Raw genomic sequence first — 20743 nt, forward strand, 5'->3', positions numbered from 1 at the left:
AAGACCTAGAGCGGGGTCTTGAACCAGAGCCTTGTGACTCCAAGGTAAGAGAGCCACCAACTGAGCCACAGTTGACACTAACACATTAGGCTTATGTGATAGAGGATCTATCTAGGCTGCATCTTCATTCCAAGTTTTATTCTTATGTTCAACTTTGTCATGTTGGAATGGAGCACGGGACCATAATTAAAATATAAACCACAACAGTTGCAGCCATTTTTAAATAGCCGGCTGTGCTTTCCTGTACAGACCTATTCTGACATTTCTCAGTAATATTGACAGTTGCTGATGGAGGTGCTGGATGCTGCTGGTCAGCATTTTGTTCTGGATGTGGGCATGTGCCAAACAAGCAGCAGGCATTTCTTTATCACTTGCCCTGATGGGCATTCTTTCAACACCAGGGAAACTGAACAGCCCAGAAACTCAAGCCCATAAATGTGACTTTGGAATGATGAAACGTGTGCAAACTTTAGTGGGCGCAGTGGCTTTAGTGTTGCCTTGGGTGAGCTTAATGCCACCCTACACCTGACTTGTGGAACCATTTCCATGACAATCAGCAAAAGCTGGCTATTGAATTTCCAGTGGACATTTCAGAGCTTGAGTTGCTTGCTTTTGTCATTGATGTAGTTAAATTCAGTACAGACAACATCACATCCTGTCCCATTTGATTTCAGATTAAATTGGAATTCATGCTGACATCCCAAGTGTACTAAACCACATGATAGTGGCACACAGTACCTCCTTTGATGCTCAAGCAATTAGTAATAATAATGAATAAGAAATCAATTAGTTCTCTAATTTAGGTTTGTATGAACAGTGATTTTCCATCAGACACATGAAATTCATTGCATCTGGTAAACCTACATCTCTATATTCAACTGGGTTTATTGGGACTGGTTTCCTTTCTTGCAGCCTGTTGGCAGAGAACTGCTTTTGCACCTGATTGAATATCTTGTCACCGGTTATGGTCTGGATCCCAATGTTACTACACTGGTGGACAGCATAAGGATTCACATCCTTCCTGCTCTGAACCCTGATGGGTTTGAGATTTCTGTGGTTGGAGACTGCGAAGGAGAACATGGACGGTAAGAAGAGTTTGAGCTACTGTTAAAGTCTGCCCATTTAATTATGGGTTTATATCCTACAAGGCCCCTGGAATGACACAGTAGTGTACCAGCACATGAGCAATTTAACGTGGTTCATCTAAAATTCTTCTCTCATTATGTTAGCAGAAGTGTAAACCTGTCACGGTTAATGGGTTATTGTCTCTGCTGAAACAGCAGAGAGAGAAATTTCGGATGGTTATGTTAAACTACTATAGGGTCAAATCCCCTGGTGTCATTTCAGAGCCTATGTGTTCAAAGAGCTCGGACTCCTTTACAAAATAGTTTTTGACAAGTCGATCAACTGTGCTTGCCAGGCACTGAAATAATGATCTGAATCACCTCATAAGCTTGTCACTGCATTACTAAAAACATTGTTCACTTGCTCAATAGTCATATTGCTGCATTAAAATTGACATGGCTGCTTTGCTTTTCTTTACATTCAAGATAAAGACAATGCCTCAAAATTCATCGGTCTGGAGAGGGCAGAGAGATTGATTTCTGCTTTGGAATTTGGCATGGAATGGTAATGCTGGGATTCCACCCAGTTGCCCTGGCAGATGGAATTTAATACAGACAAGTGTGAGATGTTGCATTTTGGCAGAAGGGATAGAGTGAGGCAATATAGACTTAATGGCACAGTTCTAAAGAGTGTGCAGGAACAGAGAGACCTGGGGGTGCATGTGCATCGATCTTTGAAGGTGGCAAGACATATTGAGAGAGTAGTTAGCAAAGGATCTTGGGCTTCATAAATAGAGGCACTGAGTACAAAAGCAGGGAAGTTATGCTGAACCTTTATAAAGCTCTGGTTAGGCCCCAACTAAAGTATTGCGTCCAGTTCTGGCCACCACACTTTAGGAAGGATGTGAGGCTTCTTGAGAGGGTGCAGAGGAGATTTACCAGAATGGTTCCAGGGATGGGGGGATTTTAGTTACAAGGTTAGTTTGGAAAAGCTGGGGTTGTTCTCCCGGGACCAAAGGAGATTGAGGGGAGATTTGATAGAAGTGTACACGATTATGGCAAGCTTAGATAAGGAAAGACTGTTCCTGTTAACTGATGGTACAAGGTATAGGGGACACAGATTGATGGTTTTGAGCAGGAGATTTGGGGGAATATGAGGAAGAACTTTTTTACGCAGTGAGTGGTAATGAGCTGGAACTCACTGTCTCTGCTTCTACCACCCTCGTGGGCAATCGATCATTTCAAAGGATGTTGGATGGGCACCTGAAGGAAATAAACTTGCCTGTCTACGGGGATCAAGTGGGGAAATGGAATTGACTGGATTGCTCTGCAGAGAGCTGGCATGGACTCATTGGGCTGAATGGCCTCCTTCTATGCTATAAATGACTCTATGACTCAAAGTCCCTGAATTTTCAAGCACATTAATCACCAGTTTATTTTTAAAAAAAATCATTGTTAGGCTACTTTAGAAGACATTAAAGCTAACAGGACTCTCAGCGGTACAACCAATTGCTAGGGAGTGGATCCACCACCTTTGCAGAGTAAGTAGGGTTGTATAACCTCACCAGATTCATTCAAATTCTTGTGGACAATTTTTTAAAAAACATTGTAGTTCCATTTTAAACAGTCTGATATCCATAAAAGCGCTTATGCTATTAAACTCCATTTGGCTCACCTTTCGTATTTTTCTGCAGCTAATCCTAAAATTGTCATTATTAATCAATATAAATCATTTGAATTAAAAGGATTGATTTGAATTTTTACTCAATCGTTAGTGTAACAGTGGAGAGATACCTGAACATTTGGTGGTGTTTCCTGAGCTGACTCCTTTGTTCAAGATAATGTTTATGAAAAAAGCAAAAGAGAAATAAAGGAAGATAGATGAATGGCCCCAAGATCTGACAGGATTAATTTAAAATCAACATTCTGCAATGTAATAGATAATTTAATTACACTTCAATCAATTGCCATTTAAAATTCAATAAAGAAATTTAATCTCAAATACATTTTAAAGTATTTCCTACATTTTGTGTTTAGAAATATTAGGATGTCCATTTGTGGAATGTGGGTTAGGATTCTTCTCGTGCAATTTATTGCAATGCAAATGGAACTCAAGCTAAATGCACTCACTGTCGGCTTTTCAATAGGGGTAGGATCTGAATAACTAGCACTGCCTTCAAGGCAATGCAACAACATGAAAGCTGCCTACTGCATAGAGAAGCATCTGTAATCCTGCACTTCCTGAAATAAAAGCTGGAGCATCATTCAGCTCTTGCGGCAGATGGTTCCAGCAAATCAAATAAATCCTCAAGAGCTGACAGATTAAACCTCGACAGACACATTCAAATGCAAGTTTCTGATCCCTTACACTATTTGGGTCAAATAACTTAACTGTTTCAAAGTCACAGGGCTCACAGGGACCGTCCTGCTACCAAGACATAGAACTTTCCTTTTTTGTCCATTGAACGGTCAAGGTGTACAGTTCAGGACACCCTCAAGACTGAAAAAAGGAGAAGGAAAGGAGGAGCCAAATCAAGAAGTAGTGATGATATGATAGCAAGCTTAGGTTTTAAAAATATGTTGGTTGTACGAGGAAAGGAAAACTGTGGGAAATGTAGAGTTTCACAGTTTTGTGGTCCTGGGGAATACGGAGCTAGAGCAGAACAGTGCAGTGAGACTTGAGGTCAGCAGGAAGGAAGGAGCTGGTTTTAAGCCTGGGTAGATGAGAAATGACACTAATCCAAAAAGGTGGCAAACAAAGTCTTGGAAAATATTCTCCAAAAACCCAGCATTCCCAGGACTACATTGGGCTATAAGCTCTTTCAACCACCCAAGCTAAATACCGATTTGTTTCCTCTTTTCCTCCCCTCCCCATCTCCCGAAGGCATTGGTTCCTAGTTGGCGAACAGTTCCCTGGGTGTCCTCCTGTATCTAGAGTGCCAGTAAACTATTTAACCATGGGGCAGCAAAAGCAAACCTGATCCTTACCACACCTGACAACTATACACCTGCACTTCCAGCTGGGACATTGGCCAGTGATCAGCAATGGATTATTCCACTCTCTAACAAATGAGGTACTGAGGCCAACTATAGCACCCTTACCACCAGCCCCACTGGAATGAGCTAATTGAACACAGACCAGAAATTGAACTTGTAGTCTTCCTGGTCTAGTACATAGGAACATAAAAAGGAGAAGGAGTAAGCCAAACTACCCTCGAGTCTGCTTTGCCATTCAATCAGATCATGCCTGATCTACTTGTTCTCCCCTTTCCCACCCTATCCCCAAATCCCTTGATTCCCTTAGTGTTCAAAAACCTATCGATCTCGGTCTTAACGATTAAGCATCCGCAGCGCTCTGGGGTAGAAAATTCCAAAGATGCACAATCCTCTGAGTGAAGAAATTTCTCTGCATCGCAGTCCTAAATAGTTGACCCTTTATCCTGAGACTATGGCCCCTAGTTCTAGCCAGGGGAAACAGCCTCTCTGTATCTACCCTGCCAAGCCCTCTAAGAATTTTAATGAGATTACCTCTCATTCTTCTAACCTCCAGAGAGTATAGGCCCATTCTACTTAATCTCTCCTTCTCATTCCAGGAATCAGTCCAGTGAACCTTCATTGCCCCTCCTCTAAGGCAAGTATATCCTGCCTTCGGTGAGGAGACCGAAGTTGTATATAGTACTCCAGGTGTGGTTTCACCAAAGCTCTATATAGTTGTAGCAAAGCTTCCTTACTTCTTTAATCCAACAACTTTTCAATAAAGGTGAACCAGTGCTATTAAGGCACAGCCTCTCCCTGGTTTAACTAACAGAGCCTTCACACTAGTATTAGCTGAAACCATAAAAGCAGTGGAGTTTTTTTTTTAAAGCAAAAGAATAATGTAATTACAATCCAGATTTTACAGCAATGTTTGGAAACTTGCTGCAAAGTAGAGGCTCATGAAGCATAGCAATGATGAACTGAGGTCTACGCTGCCAGCCATCTGGCTGAGCCTCCTACTGAAAGGGTTAATTTTAGAGTATCAAGTAGAGCAATACCAGAAAGTATAACAGAAGGCTGCAACATGCAACCTGAGAAATTAGATCTGAAAGACAAATTCTGTTCATATCACATGGACAGTAATCCTTTTCTCTGACCTACATATCTAATAATGTCCCTGTTTTCAGGAGAAAATCAAACATTGGCTTTCATTAAGAATTTGGAAAAATCAGACTTAAATGCCACAAAGTAAAATGACATGAAAACTTCTGTTTCCCAGTACATGGACTTTATAATTTACATGAATATTAAGCATTCATTGATTGATATCTGAAAACATATTTCATTGTCTCTGATTCTTGTTTTTATTTGTTCTTGGGATGTGAGCATTGCTGGCAACACAAGCATTTATTGCCCATCCTTAATTGACCTTGAGGAGGTGGTGGTGAGCTGCTTTCTTGAATTGCTGCAGTCCATGTGGTGTAGGTACACCCATAGTGCTGTTAGGCAGGGAGTTCAGGATCTTGGCCCAGCGATGATGAAGGAATGATGTGTGACTTGGAGGGCAGCTTGCAAATGGTGCTGTTCCCAAGCGCCTGCTGCCTTGTTTTTCTGAGTGTTGGAGTCAATGTTGATGACTTGCAGGCCCACTCCTGCCTGACTGTCTACCACTGTGCCACCACCTCTGGTGAGTCTGTTTTGCCGGTGGGATAGGACATACCCAGGGATGGTGATAGTGGAGTCAGGGACATTGAATGAAAAGTGTGATTCAATGAATATGACTACATCATCTGTGGGACAGCTCTCCCCATTTTGGCACAAGTCCCAGATGTTAGTGAGGAGGACTTTGCAGGGTCAACTGGGCTGGATGTGCCTTCGCCATGCCTGGTGACTAGATTGATGCCTGATGGTCCATCCAGTTTTATTTTTATTCGGCTTTTTCATAGTAATTTGATACAACTGAGTGGCCTGCTAGGCCGTTTCAGGGAGCAGTTAAGAGTCAATCACATTGCTGTGCATCTGGAGTCACATATATACCAGACCAGATAAGGACGGCAGATTTCCTTCCCTAAAGGACATTAGTGAACCAGATGGGTTTTTACAACAATCCAGTAGTTTCATGGTCACCATTACTGATAATAGCTTTTTATTCCAGATTTATTGAATTTAAATTCCCCAGCTGCTGTGGTGGGATTTAAGCTCATGTCTCCGGAGCATTAGTCCAGGTCCAACATTCCAGGTCTACTGGCAGGATGTGTAAGGTGGCCCATCACACTGAAGTATTGCTTGCCTGAACTCAAACATGAACCGCAGGAATGCCAAGGCCAGGTGGAACACTACCCCACTCTCTAGAAAAGTTACAGCATGAGCACATTGACTAAGCCAAGAGCAATTCTTCAAAGTCTGCTGCCCATTTCTGTCCGACTGTCAACACCAGTTTCTTTAACCACACATCCACAATCCAGCAGACACTGGCTGGAATTTTATTAGCCCTTTAGGGACAGGAATCGAGATGGGGTGGGGGGGAGGGGGGTCATAAAATTTCGAGGGAAGGCTGGGGTGGAGTGCTTGTTGTCTTCCCGACACCATGGAACTTAGTCTGTAGTGGGGAACATTGAGGACAGCCTTCCCGCCCAGAGGCCAAATGAAGCCCTTAAGCTTCCCAACTTCGCTCCCATTTCACTAACTTCAGAGGGCCCTGCTGCTTTGTTGAGACACCACCAGGTGAGACCTGGCAGCCTTTGAGCGGGCAGGAGGTGGTCCCTCCTCTGAGGGCAATCCATGGCCCACGGAGGGCCCACTAGAGTTGATGGTGGCAAATACCCCACTTTCACCCACCCCTGCCTGACTGACCCCAGTGGCCCCACTTACCTGAATCCCAGTGTATCTTTCATGTTCGCCAGTGCAGAACCGGCAGTGGCCACCACTCCTGGATGCACTGCTGGTACTGCTGAGCTGCCAGCCCTACAATTGGCCAGAAATTCTGGAGGCGGGAAATTGTCCCTTAAAGGGACGGTGTTAATTGGCTGCCTGCCGTGGAATTTGGCCGGGGGTCCAAACAGGGCCGAGGCAGGGTCACTCCCCCCACCCACCAAACCACACCCCCCCAGATTTCCGACCAGTCGCCACAGCCCCTGCTATCAAGGTAAAATCCAGCCTGCTGTGTCAGAACGTAGTGAAACATTCCATGGTGCTTCACAGAAGCGTAATCAAAGATTGACGCTGAGCCATGTAAGGAGATATTAGGACAAAACCTTGGTCAAAGAGGTAGATTTTGAGGAGCATTTTAGAGGAGGAAAAAGAAAAGAAGAGATGGGAAGATTTAGGGAGGGAATGAGGAACGCCGGAGCTTAGGGCCTAGGTAGCTGAACGTACAGTGGGGTGAACAAGATCAAAACCTGAAGTCAAGGCAGCACTATGCAGTGAAACAGGCAGTATATGCAGTAGAGTACCTTCTTTGATAACTTGCCAGTGACAATAGTCAGGGCTATCCATAAGTTACTGTGAACCATTAGTACCCATGACACTACAGTATACACTCTGGTCACCATGAAAGTAAAGGGAGGAAATGCACTGTTACTGAGTCTGCTAACACCAAGTCATTACCGATGTGTTTCAGAATTCTTACTATGCTCTTCTGTGCCTCCCTAACCTCCTGCCGCTTTGCTCCACCATTGCCGGTGAAGTCTTCAGCTGTTCCTCTCCCTAACCACCAGCACCCCCATCCCCCTTCTGCCTTGCTACTTCTCTCCTAAGCTTTACAAGCCTCTTAAAAACATAACTTTTCGACTATGCTTTTACTTGTCTCTCCTAACTCTGCTACTCCCACTCTGTATCCATTTAACCCCTGTGAAGCCCCTTGGGGATTAACTATGATAGAGAAACTGTATAAATACAAATTGTCGTTTGATGTCTATCTTTTAAAAATAGCTTGCAATGTAATACTGGGGCCTGCAGTACTTTAAATGTGTTGTTTGCTCATCTACTATGGAGGGTTTATTGAAATATAGTCTGATTAATATTCTTTCCTCTTTTTGATGTATCTCTCGCTTTGATTTGTAAATTATCTTCCACCATTTGACTCCCTGGGCCTTTGTGTCTCTGCTGCTGGAATGTCGGGCAGCCAAGCTGCTCCCAGAGAACAGCCAATGTTCCTGTGTAACCGGCCACCAGGAGGTGCAAGAGACATCAAAGCCTTAACTTGGTTGCCCGATTTCTCCTCCCACTTGGCATGGCCCAGAAGGCAAACAGAGCAAAGTGGAGACCGAACCTACATTTGTTCCCTATTCTCTTAGCTCTAGTGCTCAGCCTCAGCCCAGCACCCTCAACAGGTATTAATGGTCCTTGAGTAAAGGTCAGTTGAATTCTGAAACAGTGTGGTTGGCCCCTGTGTTTGCGAAGGATTGTGTGCAGGACCAGTAGTATTTGATAGACAGATTTTATATACAACTGCACAGTCGGATGTTTGAGGGATGAATTAAAATGGTTTTCAAGCTGCGTATCGCCTGATGCTTTTCTCATTACAGAATCACTTTTTCCTAAATACACCTTTAGATGCAATTGACACAAAGAAGTAGAGAGAGTGATGGGTTTGGAAAACAAATAAGTACAGTCAGGTTGTGTCCTGAAGTGAGATTTAGAGAGAAAAAGCTGGACCTAAGGGAGTTAAAATAAATGAATTTTAAAAATAAACTAGGGGAGGTGGGCGGTGAAGAAATCATCATATTTCCATAAAAATAAATTTGTATTTCAAACACGCTGCACTCCCACTGGTACCAGCCTTTCCAGCTCACTTACCTTCATGAATCCCATGTTATCAGCTGGAATTCTCCACCACAGCATGTGGTGCACTGAAACACTCACGGTCACTACATCACTGCACTACAACAGTTTGAAGAACAGGCTAAAGTTCCCTTTCAGCAATAACTATTTTGCCTTGGTTTTCATTTCTGCAGATATAATAAAAATGGATTTGACCTGAACAGAAATTTCCCTGACCCGTTTGAAGAGAACCGTGTCCAACGACAGCTTGAAACCCAAGCTGTGATAGACTGGATCCAGAGTGAGCCCTTTGTACTTTCTGCAACATTCCACGGTGGAGCAGTGGTGGCCAACTATCCATACGACAACAGGAAGCCAGGTCAGAGTGCAGAATAATAACCTTTGACCTAAATGCGATGTTCAATGGTGTTGTACCCACATCACCTCCCCCCCTCCCCCACCCCCTCATCGCCATCCCAGTCATCTCATTAAGGTCTCAACAGAGCTGACATTTTAACCTGCTGTTCCTGTCGTGACCTCTGTCATCTGGCTGCAGGATTAAGAAAGCCTATCTGGGAAAAACAAATGACATCTGACTTGCCCTCTGTGAGGTAATGTTGATGGTGAGTGAAAGGGTGCAGAGAGCAGCAACATAGATCATTCCAAACACTTGAGTTCTTAAATTACAAGAAGGCATTCACAGGGCTGATCCAAAAGCAAAATAGTGCAAATGCTGGAAATCTGAAATAAAAACAGAAAATTCTGGAAATACTCAGCAGGTCAGATAGCATCTGTGGCGAGAGAAACAGAGTTAATATTTCAGGCCGATGATTTTTCATCGGAACTTCTGATGAAAGGTCATTAATCTGAAACGTTAACTCTGTTTCTCTCTCTATAGATGCTGCCAGACTCGCTGAGTATTTCTAGCATTTTCTGTTTTTATTCACAGGACTGAACTTGCTTTCACTGAACAGCAGGAGTACGATCCAGATATTTAAAATACTGAGAAGCAGAAATAATGCCTGTGTAAGTGGGTAATTTGACTATGAATGTATGTCCAAGAGAGAAGTTGGTACAATTCCTCCATGCACAGAGAAAATTGTGACAAGTAGAACAGACTCCCAGAGAAAGCCATGGTTGCTATATTGACTAACTCCTTCAAAAAGGAACGAATAACTATCTGGTCGGGAAGGGGATTGAAGGGTATCGTTATAGGCATAGACTGAGATGACAAAGTTACTCCTCAGGGCATCAATACTACTGTGCCTCTGCATTAGGTTCCCAAGAATGTTCCTCATTATATTTGTAAGATTAATTGTTCTATTGCATTATATTACACCTAGCTCTTTTGACTATTGATATAACATTTGTTATCTTTAAGCCATCAGTTACAGATTATAGATTCCTTAAAGTTTATTGACCAATGTTGAGCTTACTTTCTCTCTCATTTTGTTCCAGGGTCTGTTACGTCTAGCCCAGGTGCCTTGTAGACTTTTAAAGCCTTTGAGTTTCTGCTTTACTGATGTCTATCAGTGCAACAGATTTTGAGCCTGAATGATTGGAACTAGACCTTGGCCACAGTCTTCAATTATAAAGAATTTATTTTGGGGGAGGAATTGGATAAAAGAATTATCTGAAAACATTTATGGTTATGATAACATTTCAGAATGTAAATGCTACTTTAAGAGATAAACTTTTTTTCCTATTTGTTTGTACTTCATTCTTCAGGAAACATTTATGGAACATCGGACTCTCCAGTGTCCGATTGTAGTTGAGATTGCCCTCTATGAAAGTGTAGAATTTAGTTGAAGTCATGTTTAATATTGACTGGCCTTCTATCATACCCATGTGTGAAGAAACCTCAGGTTGACACTATAAGTTTGGCATGTGTAAAGTGCATAGGAACCTCAAAAATTCCATTTCCCTCAGGCACTAGATTCACAGGAATACAGTCCAGCAGTGGAAGATTGCATCTCACTAGCAACGGCTAGACCGAGAAAATTAAACCAGTCCTGCTGGGATGGGACACTTCAGATAACAACAACAAAAATGTTCCATCAATCAAATTGTCAACTTTAGCTCTTCGAAACTGGGTGTAGTGCAAAATGGAATAGTACTATAGGGCGAGAAAGTCAAGGGGAAATTTAAGAGAGATGTTCAAATTCACACAGGGTTTTGATAGAGTAAATAAAGGGAAATTGTTTCCAGTGACAGAACTGTTGGTAACCAGAGGACATAGAGTGAAGGTAATTGGCAAAAGAACCAGAAGTGAGATGTGGAGATTTTTTTTTTCTACATAGCTGGTTGTTATGATTTGGAATGCACTGCCTGAAAACAGTTTCAATAATAATAATTTTCAAAAGGGAATTGGATGAATACTTGAAGGAGATATAGACTGTAGGGCTATGGGAAAAAGGCTGGGAAATTGAACTAATTGAATAGCTGTTTCAAAGAGACACGATGAGACACCTGTGCTGTATCACTCCATGATTCTATAACAGTAGGGTAATTTCAGCTGTGTATCACTAAAATCAAATATAAAACAAATCACAAAACTGATTTAGATTTTTTTAAACTGATCATAGGTATGTCTCCAAATGCAACCTACAGCATGGCACCAGATGATGACATTCTGAGACACATTTCAACAATTTACTCTACCACCCATGCCAACATGTTTACAGGACACCATTGCGACTCGACATTCCCTGGTGGGATTATAAATGGAGCAGAGTGGTACACAGTGAAAGGTAAGAATATTGTCCTTTGCAGGTAAGATGAATAGGCACAGTGGCGCAGTGGTTAGCACTGCAGCCTCACAGCTCCAGCGACCCGGGTTCAATTCTGGGTACTGCCTGTGTGGAGTTTGCAAGTTCTCCCTGTGTCTGCGTGGGTTTTCTCCGGGTGCTCCGGTTTCCTCCCACAAGCCAAAAGACTTGCAGGTTGGTAGGTAAATTGGCCATTATAAATTGCCACTAGTATAGGTAGGTGGTAGGGAAATATAGGGACAGGTGGGGATGTTTGGTAGGAATATGGGATTAGTGTAGGATTAGTATAAATGGGTGGTTGATGGTCGGCACAGACTCGGTGGGCCGAAGGGCCTGTTTCAGTGCTGTATCTCTAAACTAAACTAAACTAGAAATAGGGACACTGGTCCTTCTCCATGGTTCTTGGTGCAGTGTTGATTGTTGTCCAAGGTGAAATACTAACTTAACATAAATATGTCTAATTCTGCAATCTGAATCAGTGCCATCGTGAAGTCACATTCTCCCAAGAGTAGGCTCATTTAGAACTAACTTGGAGGCAATGTTCAGGGTTCAGCAACAGATTTAATTATTTAGCTGTCTCTGTGGCTGCTTTGATGATATTAGAGTTCCCAATCAATAATTACATTGCCATGTCCTTACATCATACTGCAGCACTGCCATTTGAGCCAGTGCAAATAAATTGGCATATTAAATAGCCCTGTGCAGAGGCAGCAAAATAACTGGGGCAGCTCCAGTCAACTCAACCTGGCAGAGTCAGCCATAGATTGTGGATTAGGGAGGAGGTGGGACCCACCAGGACAAGGAAGACTCTGGGGATCTGAGTAGGAGAGCCTGTGTTCAAAGTTCAAAACTGAATGACCTTGAAACTCACCAATCTCACTGGGTAAATCTTGCCCGACCAGCAGCTGAAGCTGCTTACAGTAAGTAAGTTATTCAGCTCTCCTCCGGCTTGTACTGCATTGGGAGCACACTTCCATCTGTCCAACTTGGGATAATCACTGTCATCAGGTAATAGGATCACTGGTTTGAAAAAATAATCAGTGTTGAATTTTACATCGGCATATAGAGGAAGCCAGTGCAGGATAATTTCCTCCCTGCATTTCTATAAGAGAATCTTAAACCCTTTTTATAAAGGGTGGGTTCATGATTTCGTTCTTTGCAAAGCAGAAGGGAAATCTTACCCCATTGTGGTTTTTAATCTAGACAAGTTTCCAAACCTGAAAGAAGAAATTTCCAAAGATGGAAAGTTCCATTGGCTGGATAAGTAGATGATCTGAGATTTGGATGGCGATAGATGCTTTTCTTGGAAACTAAATTCTGGGTATTTAAAATTCCGTAAATTGCCATTCCTTTCCAACATTATATTTAAATATCATCCCTCAAACTATTCCAACCCTATAGCAACTACTCAGAGCTAAACATAAATAATTGATTTGTCAAGTTACTTTGCTCCAGCTGTCTACAAAGAAATTGCGAAAAGCTCACAAGTACCAAGAAGAGGATTGTATGCTATTTGCCTTCCAGGCTTGGCTCATTGCTGAAACACTGAAACATTCTTTAATCCTGAGTCTTAATTGCCTTTACTGAATTGTTTTGTATAAATTCTTGGGTAAACTCCCTTAACTTTCTGTCTCTGTTTTAAATCAACTGCAAAGAGAGCATCTTACTTGCAGGACTGTCAAAGTAGTCTTAAATCAGACCCTGGAGAGAGAGCACAGACAGCCTGGGGACTCTGACTGTGGGAAGTGCCTGGCCTTCACCCAAATGTAAATGGTCAATTGGTGGTGGCACGCGTGCCTGACCCCTGTAGTCTATGGTAGGTGATGGTAGCTCTTCTATAGTAGAGATGTGTCATTCTACTCCATAGCATATAGTTAACGCCATACAATCATGAGCAAAATCAACCAACAGCTTCATACGAGTAGGCCACTCAGCCCCTCGAACCTGCTCCGCCAATCAACAAGGTCATGGTTGATCTGATTGTCACCTCAATTTCACATTCCCGCCTCCCCCCAATAACCTTTCACCCCCTTGCTTATCAAGAATCTATCTACCTCCGCCTTAAAAACATTCAAAGACTCTGCTTCCACTGCCTTTTGAGGAAGAAAGTTCCAAAGACTCACGACCCTCAGAGAATAAAAATTTCTCCTCATCTCTGTCTTAAATGGGCGACCCCTTATTTTTAAACAGTGACCCCTGTTCTAGATTCTCCCACAAGGGGAAACATCCTTTCCACATCCACCCTGTCAAGACCCCTCAAGATCTTATATGTTTCAATCAAGTCACTCTTACTCTTCTAAACTTCAGCAAGCTTAGCCTGTTCAATCTTTCCTCATAAGACAACCCACCCATTCCAGGTATTAGTCTAGTAATCCTTCTCTGAACTACTTCCAATGCATTTACATCCTTCCTTAAATAAGGAGACCAATACTGTACACAGTACTCCAGATGTGGTCTCACAAATGCCCTGTATAACTGAAGCATAACCTCCCTACTTTTGTATTCAATTCCCCTCGCAATAAACGATAACATTCTATGAGCTTTCCTAATTATTTGCTGTATCTGCTTACCAACCTTTTGTGATTCATGCACTAGGACACCCAGATCCCTCTGCATTTCCGAGCTCTGAAATCTCTTACTATTCAGATAATATGCTTCTTTTTTATTCTTCCTGCCAAAATGGACAATTTCACATTTTCCCACATTATACTCCATTTGCCAGATCTTTGCCCATTTACTTAACCAATCTATATCCCTTTGTAACCTCCTTATGTCCTTTTCACAACTTACTTTCCTACCTATCTTTGTGTCATCAGCAAATATGGCAACCGTAGCTTTGGTGCCTTCATCCTAGTCATTTATATAAATTGTAACAAGCTGAGGCCCCAGCACTGATCCCTGTGGAACACCACTTGTTATATTTTGCCAACCAGAAAATGACCCATTTATGCCTACTATCTGTTTTCTGTTAGCTAGCCAATCTTCTATCCATGCCAAAATGTTACCCCCTACACCATGAGCTTTGATGTGGCACCTTATCAAATGACTTCTTGAAATCTAAGTACAGTACATCCACTGGTTCCCTTTATCCACAGCACATGTTACTTCTTCAAAGAACTCCAATAAATTGGTTAAATATGATTTCCTTTCCACAAAACCACATTGGTTCTGCCTGATTACCTTGAATTTTTCTAAGTGCCCTGCTATAATGTCTTTAATAATAGCTTCTAACATTTTCCCCATGACAGATGTTAAGCTAACTGGCCTGTGGTTTCCTGCTTTCTGAATTCCTCCCTTTTTGAATAAAGGAGTTACATTGGCTATTTTTCAATCTAAGGAACCTTCTGCAAATCTAGGAAATTTTGGAAAATTAAAACCAACGCATCAACCATCTTACTAGCCGAGGATAAAGTCCATCAGGACCTGGGGACTTGTTAGCCCGCAGCTCCAACAAATTTGCTCAATAATACTTCCCTGGTGATTGTAATTTTCTTGAGTTCCTCCCTCCCTTCCATTTCCTGATTTACAGTTTTCAGTTGGGCTATTTGAGGTGTTACAACTGAGTCCAATCCACTACCCTTCCTGTTTTATTTTCCCCAGGCCAGGGAGGCTGTGACAATTGTAGCTCCTCAATTAGTATCACAGTTGAGACTTTGTGTTCTAGTCACCTGCCGAAATGTATGAGTTATCCAGACTGGGACGGCCACAGATCGAAGACCCCAATCTATGCTCTCAACTGTGATACTAATTGAGGAGCTACAATTGTCGCAGCCTCCCTGGCCTAGGGAAAATAAATCAGGAAGGGTAGTGGATAGTGTTCACATGAGATTGGACCCAGTTATAGCACCTCCCGCAGTCAAATAGCCCAATGACACTCATTGTCTTGGCTCACAGCTGCTTGGCTGAAGAGTTACCAGTGCCCACTGAGTTGTACACAGGAGTTGTGTGCACCTTCAGGAGGCAGTGAGAGGGGAGAAGGAAACAACAGTTTAAAAGCAGAAATCTGATGCACTTTTCTCTTTGTTTCACAGGTGGGATGCAGGATTATAACTACGTATGGGGTCGATGTCTGGACATAACACTGGAACTGACCTGTTGTAAATACCCACAAGCTGATAAACTACCACAACTCTGGGATGATAACAAGGCAGCAATGCTGGCGTATATGAGGCAAATACATCTGGGTAAATGATACACTGAAATTCTCACCTACAACTCTTCCAGCCTGCCAGGCCACAGTAATCCAAACTAAGGTCTTTCATGGGCAAGATGGGCCTAATGCTCTCCTTCTATGCTGTACGATTTTATGATTTTAAGCTATGCTGTAAGATGATGAGCTTTTTTTAATCCATAGGACTCCCAGTATCATGTAACATTCAGTCCACAGACCTCTGTGTGAAATGGCATGCTACCCCATTACTGGCACTGCTCTGCAAATAGTAAAAGGCTTTGCACAGTGCTATGGTATTTAAGAACATAAGAACGTAAGATATAGAAGGAGTAAACCATACAGCCCCTTGAGCATGGTCTGTCATTCAATACCATCATGGCTGATCTTCTGCCTCAACACCACTTTCCCACCCACTCCCCATATCCATTGATTCCCCGAGAGACCAAAAATCTATATATCAGCCTTAAATATTTTCAGTGATGGAGTATACACAACCTTCTGGGGTAGAGAATTCCAAAGATTTACAACTCTTTGAGTGAAGAAATTTCTCCTCATCTCAGCCTAAATGATCTCCTTATCCTGAGACTGTTGGGGAAACAACCTCTCAGTGTCTACTGTTGTCAAGACCCTTCAGAATCTTGTATGTTTCAAAGAGAACACCTCTCATTCTTCTAAACTCCAGAGAGTATCGGCCAAATTTACTCAGCTCTCATCATTGGACAACACTCTTATCCCAGGAACTGCCTCCAGGGCAAGTATATCCTTCTTTAAATATGGAGACCAAAACTGTGCACAGTACCCCAAATGTGGTCTCACCAAACCCTGATACAATTGTAGCAAGACTTCCCTATTCTTGTAATCCAATCTACTTGCAATAAATGCCAACATGCCATTTGCCTTCCTAATTGCTTCCTGTATCTACATGCTAACTTCCTGTGTTCCTTGTACGAGTGCACCCAGGTCTCTCTGAACATTAACATTTAGAAGTTTCACACCTTTTAAAAAATATTCATCTTTTCTATTCTTACTACAGAAGTGAATAACTTTACACATCCACATTATACTCCATCTGCTGCCTTGTTGCCCACTCACTTAACCTGTCTATATCTGCAGAGGAGATTTACCAGAATGGTTCCAGGGATGGGGGTTTTAGTTATAAGGTTAGGTTGGAAAAGTTGGGGTGGTTCTCAGAGCAAAGGATATTGAGGGGAGATTTAATAGAGGTGTACAAGATTATGATAGGCATAGCTAAGTTAGACAAAGAAAAACAGTTCCCATTAACTAATGGTACAAAGACTAGGGGACACAGATTGAATGTTTTGGGCAAGAGATATAGGGGGAGTGTGAGGAATAGCTTTTTTACACAGTGGGAGGTAATGACCTGGAACTCGCTGCCCACAAGGCTGGTGGAAGATGATCAATGATTTCAAAAAGAAATTGGATGGGCACTTGAAGGAAATAAACTTGTCGGGCTATGGGATCAAGCAGGGGAGTGGGACTGACTGGACTCCATGGGCCGAATGGCCTCCTTCTGAGCAGTAAATGACTCTGAATGTATGACTTTGCAGCCTCTTTATGTCATTGAATCATAGAGTTATACAGCACAGAAACAGGCCCTTCGGCCCATCGTGTCCGTGCCAGCCATCAAGCACCTATGTATTCTAATTCCATTTTCCAGCACTTGGCCCGTAGCCTTGTATGCTATGTCGTTTCAAGCGCTCATCTAAATACTTCTTAAATGTTATGAGAGTTCCTGCCTCTACCACCCCTTCAGGCAGTATGTTCCAGATTCCAACCACCCTCTGGGTAAAAAGCTTTTCCTCAAATCTCCTCTAAACCTCCTGCCCCTTACCTTAAATCTATGCCCCCTGGTTATTGACACCTCCGCAAAGGGAAAAAGTTTCTTCCTATCTACCCTATCTATGCCCCTTATAATTTTGTATACCTCAATCAGGTCCCCCCTTCAGTCTTCTCTGCTCTAAGGAAAACAACCTTAGCCTATCCAGTCTCTCTTCATAGCTGAAATGCTCCAGCCCAGGCAACATTCTGGTGAATCTCCTCTGCACCCTCTCCAGTGCAATCACATCCTTCCTATAGTGTGGCGACCAGAACTGTACACAGTACTCCAGCTGTGACCTAACTAGCGTTTTATACAGCTCCATCATAACCTCCCTGCTCTTATATTCTGTGCCTCGGCTAATAAAGGCAAGTATCCCATATGCCTTCCTAACCACCTTATCTACCTGTGCTGCTGCCTTCAGTGATCTATGGACAAGTACACCAAGGTCCCTCTGACCCTCTGTACTTCCTAGGATCCTACCATCCATTGTATATTCCCTTGCCTTGTTAGGCCTCCCAAAATGCATCACCTCACACTTCTCAGGATTAAATTCCATTTGCCACTGCTCTGCCCATCTTACCAGCCCATCTATATCGTCCTGTAATCTAAGACTTTCCTCATCACTATTTACGACACCACCAAATATCATGTCATCTGCGAATTTACTGATCATACCTCCTATATTCAAGTCTAAATCATTAATGTACACTACAAACAGCAAGGGTCCCAGCACTGATCCCTGCATTACACCACCGGTCACAGGCTTCCAATCACAAAAACAACCCTCGACCATCACCCTCTGCCTCCTGCCAAATTGCCCTGGATTCCTTCTTGACCAATCTCCCATGCGAGACCTTATCAAAAGCAAAACTGAAGTCCATGCAGACTACATCAACTGCTTTACCCTCATCTACACACCTAATCACCTCCTCGAAAAATTCAATCAAATTTGTTAGACATGATCTCACCCTGACAAAGCCATGCTGACTATCCTTGACTAATCCCTGCCTCTCCTGAGGTTAGGAGATTAATCCTGTCCCTCAGAATTTTTTCCAATTGTTTCCCTACCAGTGATGTTAGACTCACTGGCCTATCCCTACTAGCCTTGTTGAATAATGGTACCACATTCGCTGTCCTCCAGTCCTCCGGCACCTCTCCTGTGGCCAGAGAGGATTTGAAAATTTGTGTCAGAGCCCGTGCAATCTCCTCCCTTGCCTCACATAGCAGCCTGGGATAAATCTCATCTGGGCCTGGGGATTTATCCACTTTTAAGCCCGCTAAAACCGCTAATTTGTTCAAGTATATCACATGTTCTCCTCATAGCTTACATTCCTGACTAGCTTTGTATCGTCAGCAAACTTAGATACATTACTCTCGTTCTCTTCGTCTAAGTCATTAATATAGATTGCAAATAGCTGAGGCCCCAGCACTGATCCTTGCAGCACTCTACTAGTTACAGCCCTGTCAAGTTGAAAGCGCCCCACTCCTTGCTTCCTGTCAGTTAACCAATCCTCTATCCATGCTAATATATTGCTCCCAACTCCATGAGCCCATACCTTGCATATTAACTTTTTGTGTGGCACCTTATTGAATGCCTTTTGAAAATCCTATAATACTACATCCACTGGCTCCCTTTTATCTACCCGACTAGTAAAATCCTCAAAAAATTTGAATAAATTTTTCATACACTATTTCCTTTTCGTAAACAAAGTGATTACTGACAACGCAGCCGACAGCTTACGTCATCCGACTGCGCCAATCTGCGCATGGTTCCTACCCTCTGTGCATGCACTGCGTTCCGCAGTGCCAGGACTGGTTGGCGCATGCGCAGATGACGTCATCGCATAACGCGGGCAGATGGTGGGGGGACCTGGGCCGGAGAGAGCAGGGGTGGGGGGAGAGGGGGTATGGGGAGCGGGGAGAGAGCAGTGGTGGGGGGAGAAGGGGTCTGGGGAGCGGGGAGAGAGCAGGGATGGGGGGGAGGGGGTCTGGGGAGCGGGTAGAGAATGGGTGCGGGAAGAGCGTGGCCGAAGACCTTGCCTGGCCCGCTCGCTCACAGCCCCACCCGCTTGCTCACCGCCTGCTTGCCACACCCCCGACCGCTGGCTTACCCACCCGCCTGCTTGTTCGCTGCCCGCCCGCCCGCTCGCTCCATCCCCTCCCCGGCCCGCTTGCTCACTCCCCTCTGGCCATTGTGTGCTGCATGTGTTTAGGTTGCCATCATGTGATTATTTGAGCAGTGCCATCTTTAATCCTGGCAGCTGCCTGACGTTGCAGACTGTGACGTTTTCGTCGCACAGGCTGCATTTGCGCATGTACCATTGCAGCGCCACCTAGTGGTGGCATTGTCAGCAATTTCGTAAAACCATGTTGACTTTGCCTGATCATACTTGGGTTTTCTAAGTGCATTGTTAAAACTTAGTTAATATTAGATTCCTGCATTTTCCCGAGGAATGATGTCAGGCTAATTGGCCTGTAGTTCCCTGTTTTCTCTCTCCCTCCTTTCTTGAATAGCAGTGTTATATTTGCTAACTTCCAATCTACTGGGACCATACTACAATCTAGGCAATTTTGGAAATCATAACCAGTGCATCCACTATCTCTGCAGCTACCTCTTTTAGACCCCTAGGATGTAGGCCTTCAGGCCCTGGGGATTTGTCAGTCTTTAATCCCTTACATTTCTCCAATACTTTTTCTCTGCTGATATTAATTACCTTAACTTCCTCACTCTTATTAGCCCCTTCATTACCCTCAATTTCTGGTATGTAACTTGTGTCTGCCACTGTGAAGACAGACACAAAATATTTGTTCAATGTCTCTGCCATTTCCTCCTTCCCCATGATAATCTCTCCTGTCTCTGCCTCTAAGGGACCAACATTTACTTTAGCTATTCTCCACCTTTTTATATACTTGTAGAAGCCCTTACAATCTGTTTTTATATTTCTGGCTGATGGGCTTTAATGTTTTGATGGGCTTTAATGTTTTGATGGGCTTTAATGTTTTGCATTCAAATTTTGGTTATACTTCTCTGTTTACATTCAAGCTGTTATGCAAATGACTGACCAGTAGTAGGATGTGAAAGTTAAGTTCTTGCAAAAAAATTTTATACCATATATAGTTTTGCTTGCAAGGAAGAAATTCTATGAGGGGACTTGTCTGATCA

General features: G+C 43.1%; 1 protein-coding gene across 5 annotated transcripts in view; it reads left to right on the forward strand.

Moving 5' to 3' along the window:
* LOC137346764 (carboxypeptidase D-like) overlaps nucleotides 1-20743 on the forward strand; it is a 230705-nt gene that overhangs the window by 27436 nt on the left and 182526 nt on the right. For all 5 annotated transcript variants that reach the window (XM_068010553.1, XM_068010554.1, XM_068010555.1 and 2 more), the window contains 4 exons: nucleotides 913-1085; nucleotides 8996-9180; nucleotides 11387-11551; nucleotides 15601-15753. In XM_068010553.1, the coding sequence (XP_067866654.1) occupies nucleotides 913-1085; nucleotides 8996-9180; nucleotides 11387-11551; nucleotides 15601-15753 (676 nt within the window). The remainder of the gene's footprint in view (nucleotides 1-912; nucleotides 1086-8995; nucleotides 9181-11386; nucleotides 11552-15600; nucleotides 15754-20743) is intronic.

The sequence above is a fragment of the Heterodontus francisci genome, chromosome 30 (genome assembly GCF_036365525.1).
Source record: "Heterodontus francisci isolate sHetFra1 chromosome 30, sHetFra1.hap1, whole genome shotgun sequence".
In the NCBI taxonomy this organism is placed as follows: Eukaryota; Metazoa; Chordata; class Chondrichthyes; order Heterodontiformes; family Heterodontidae; genus Heterodontus; species Heterodontus francisci.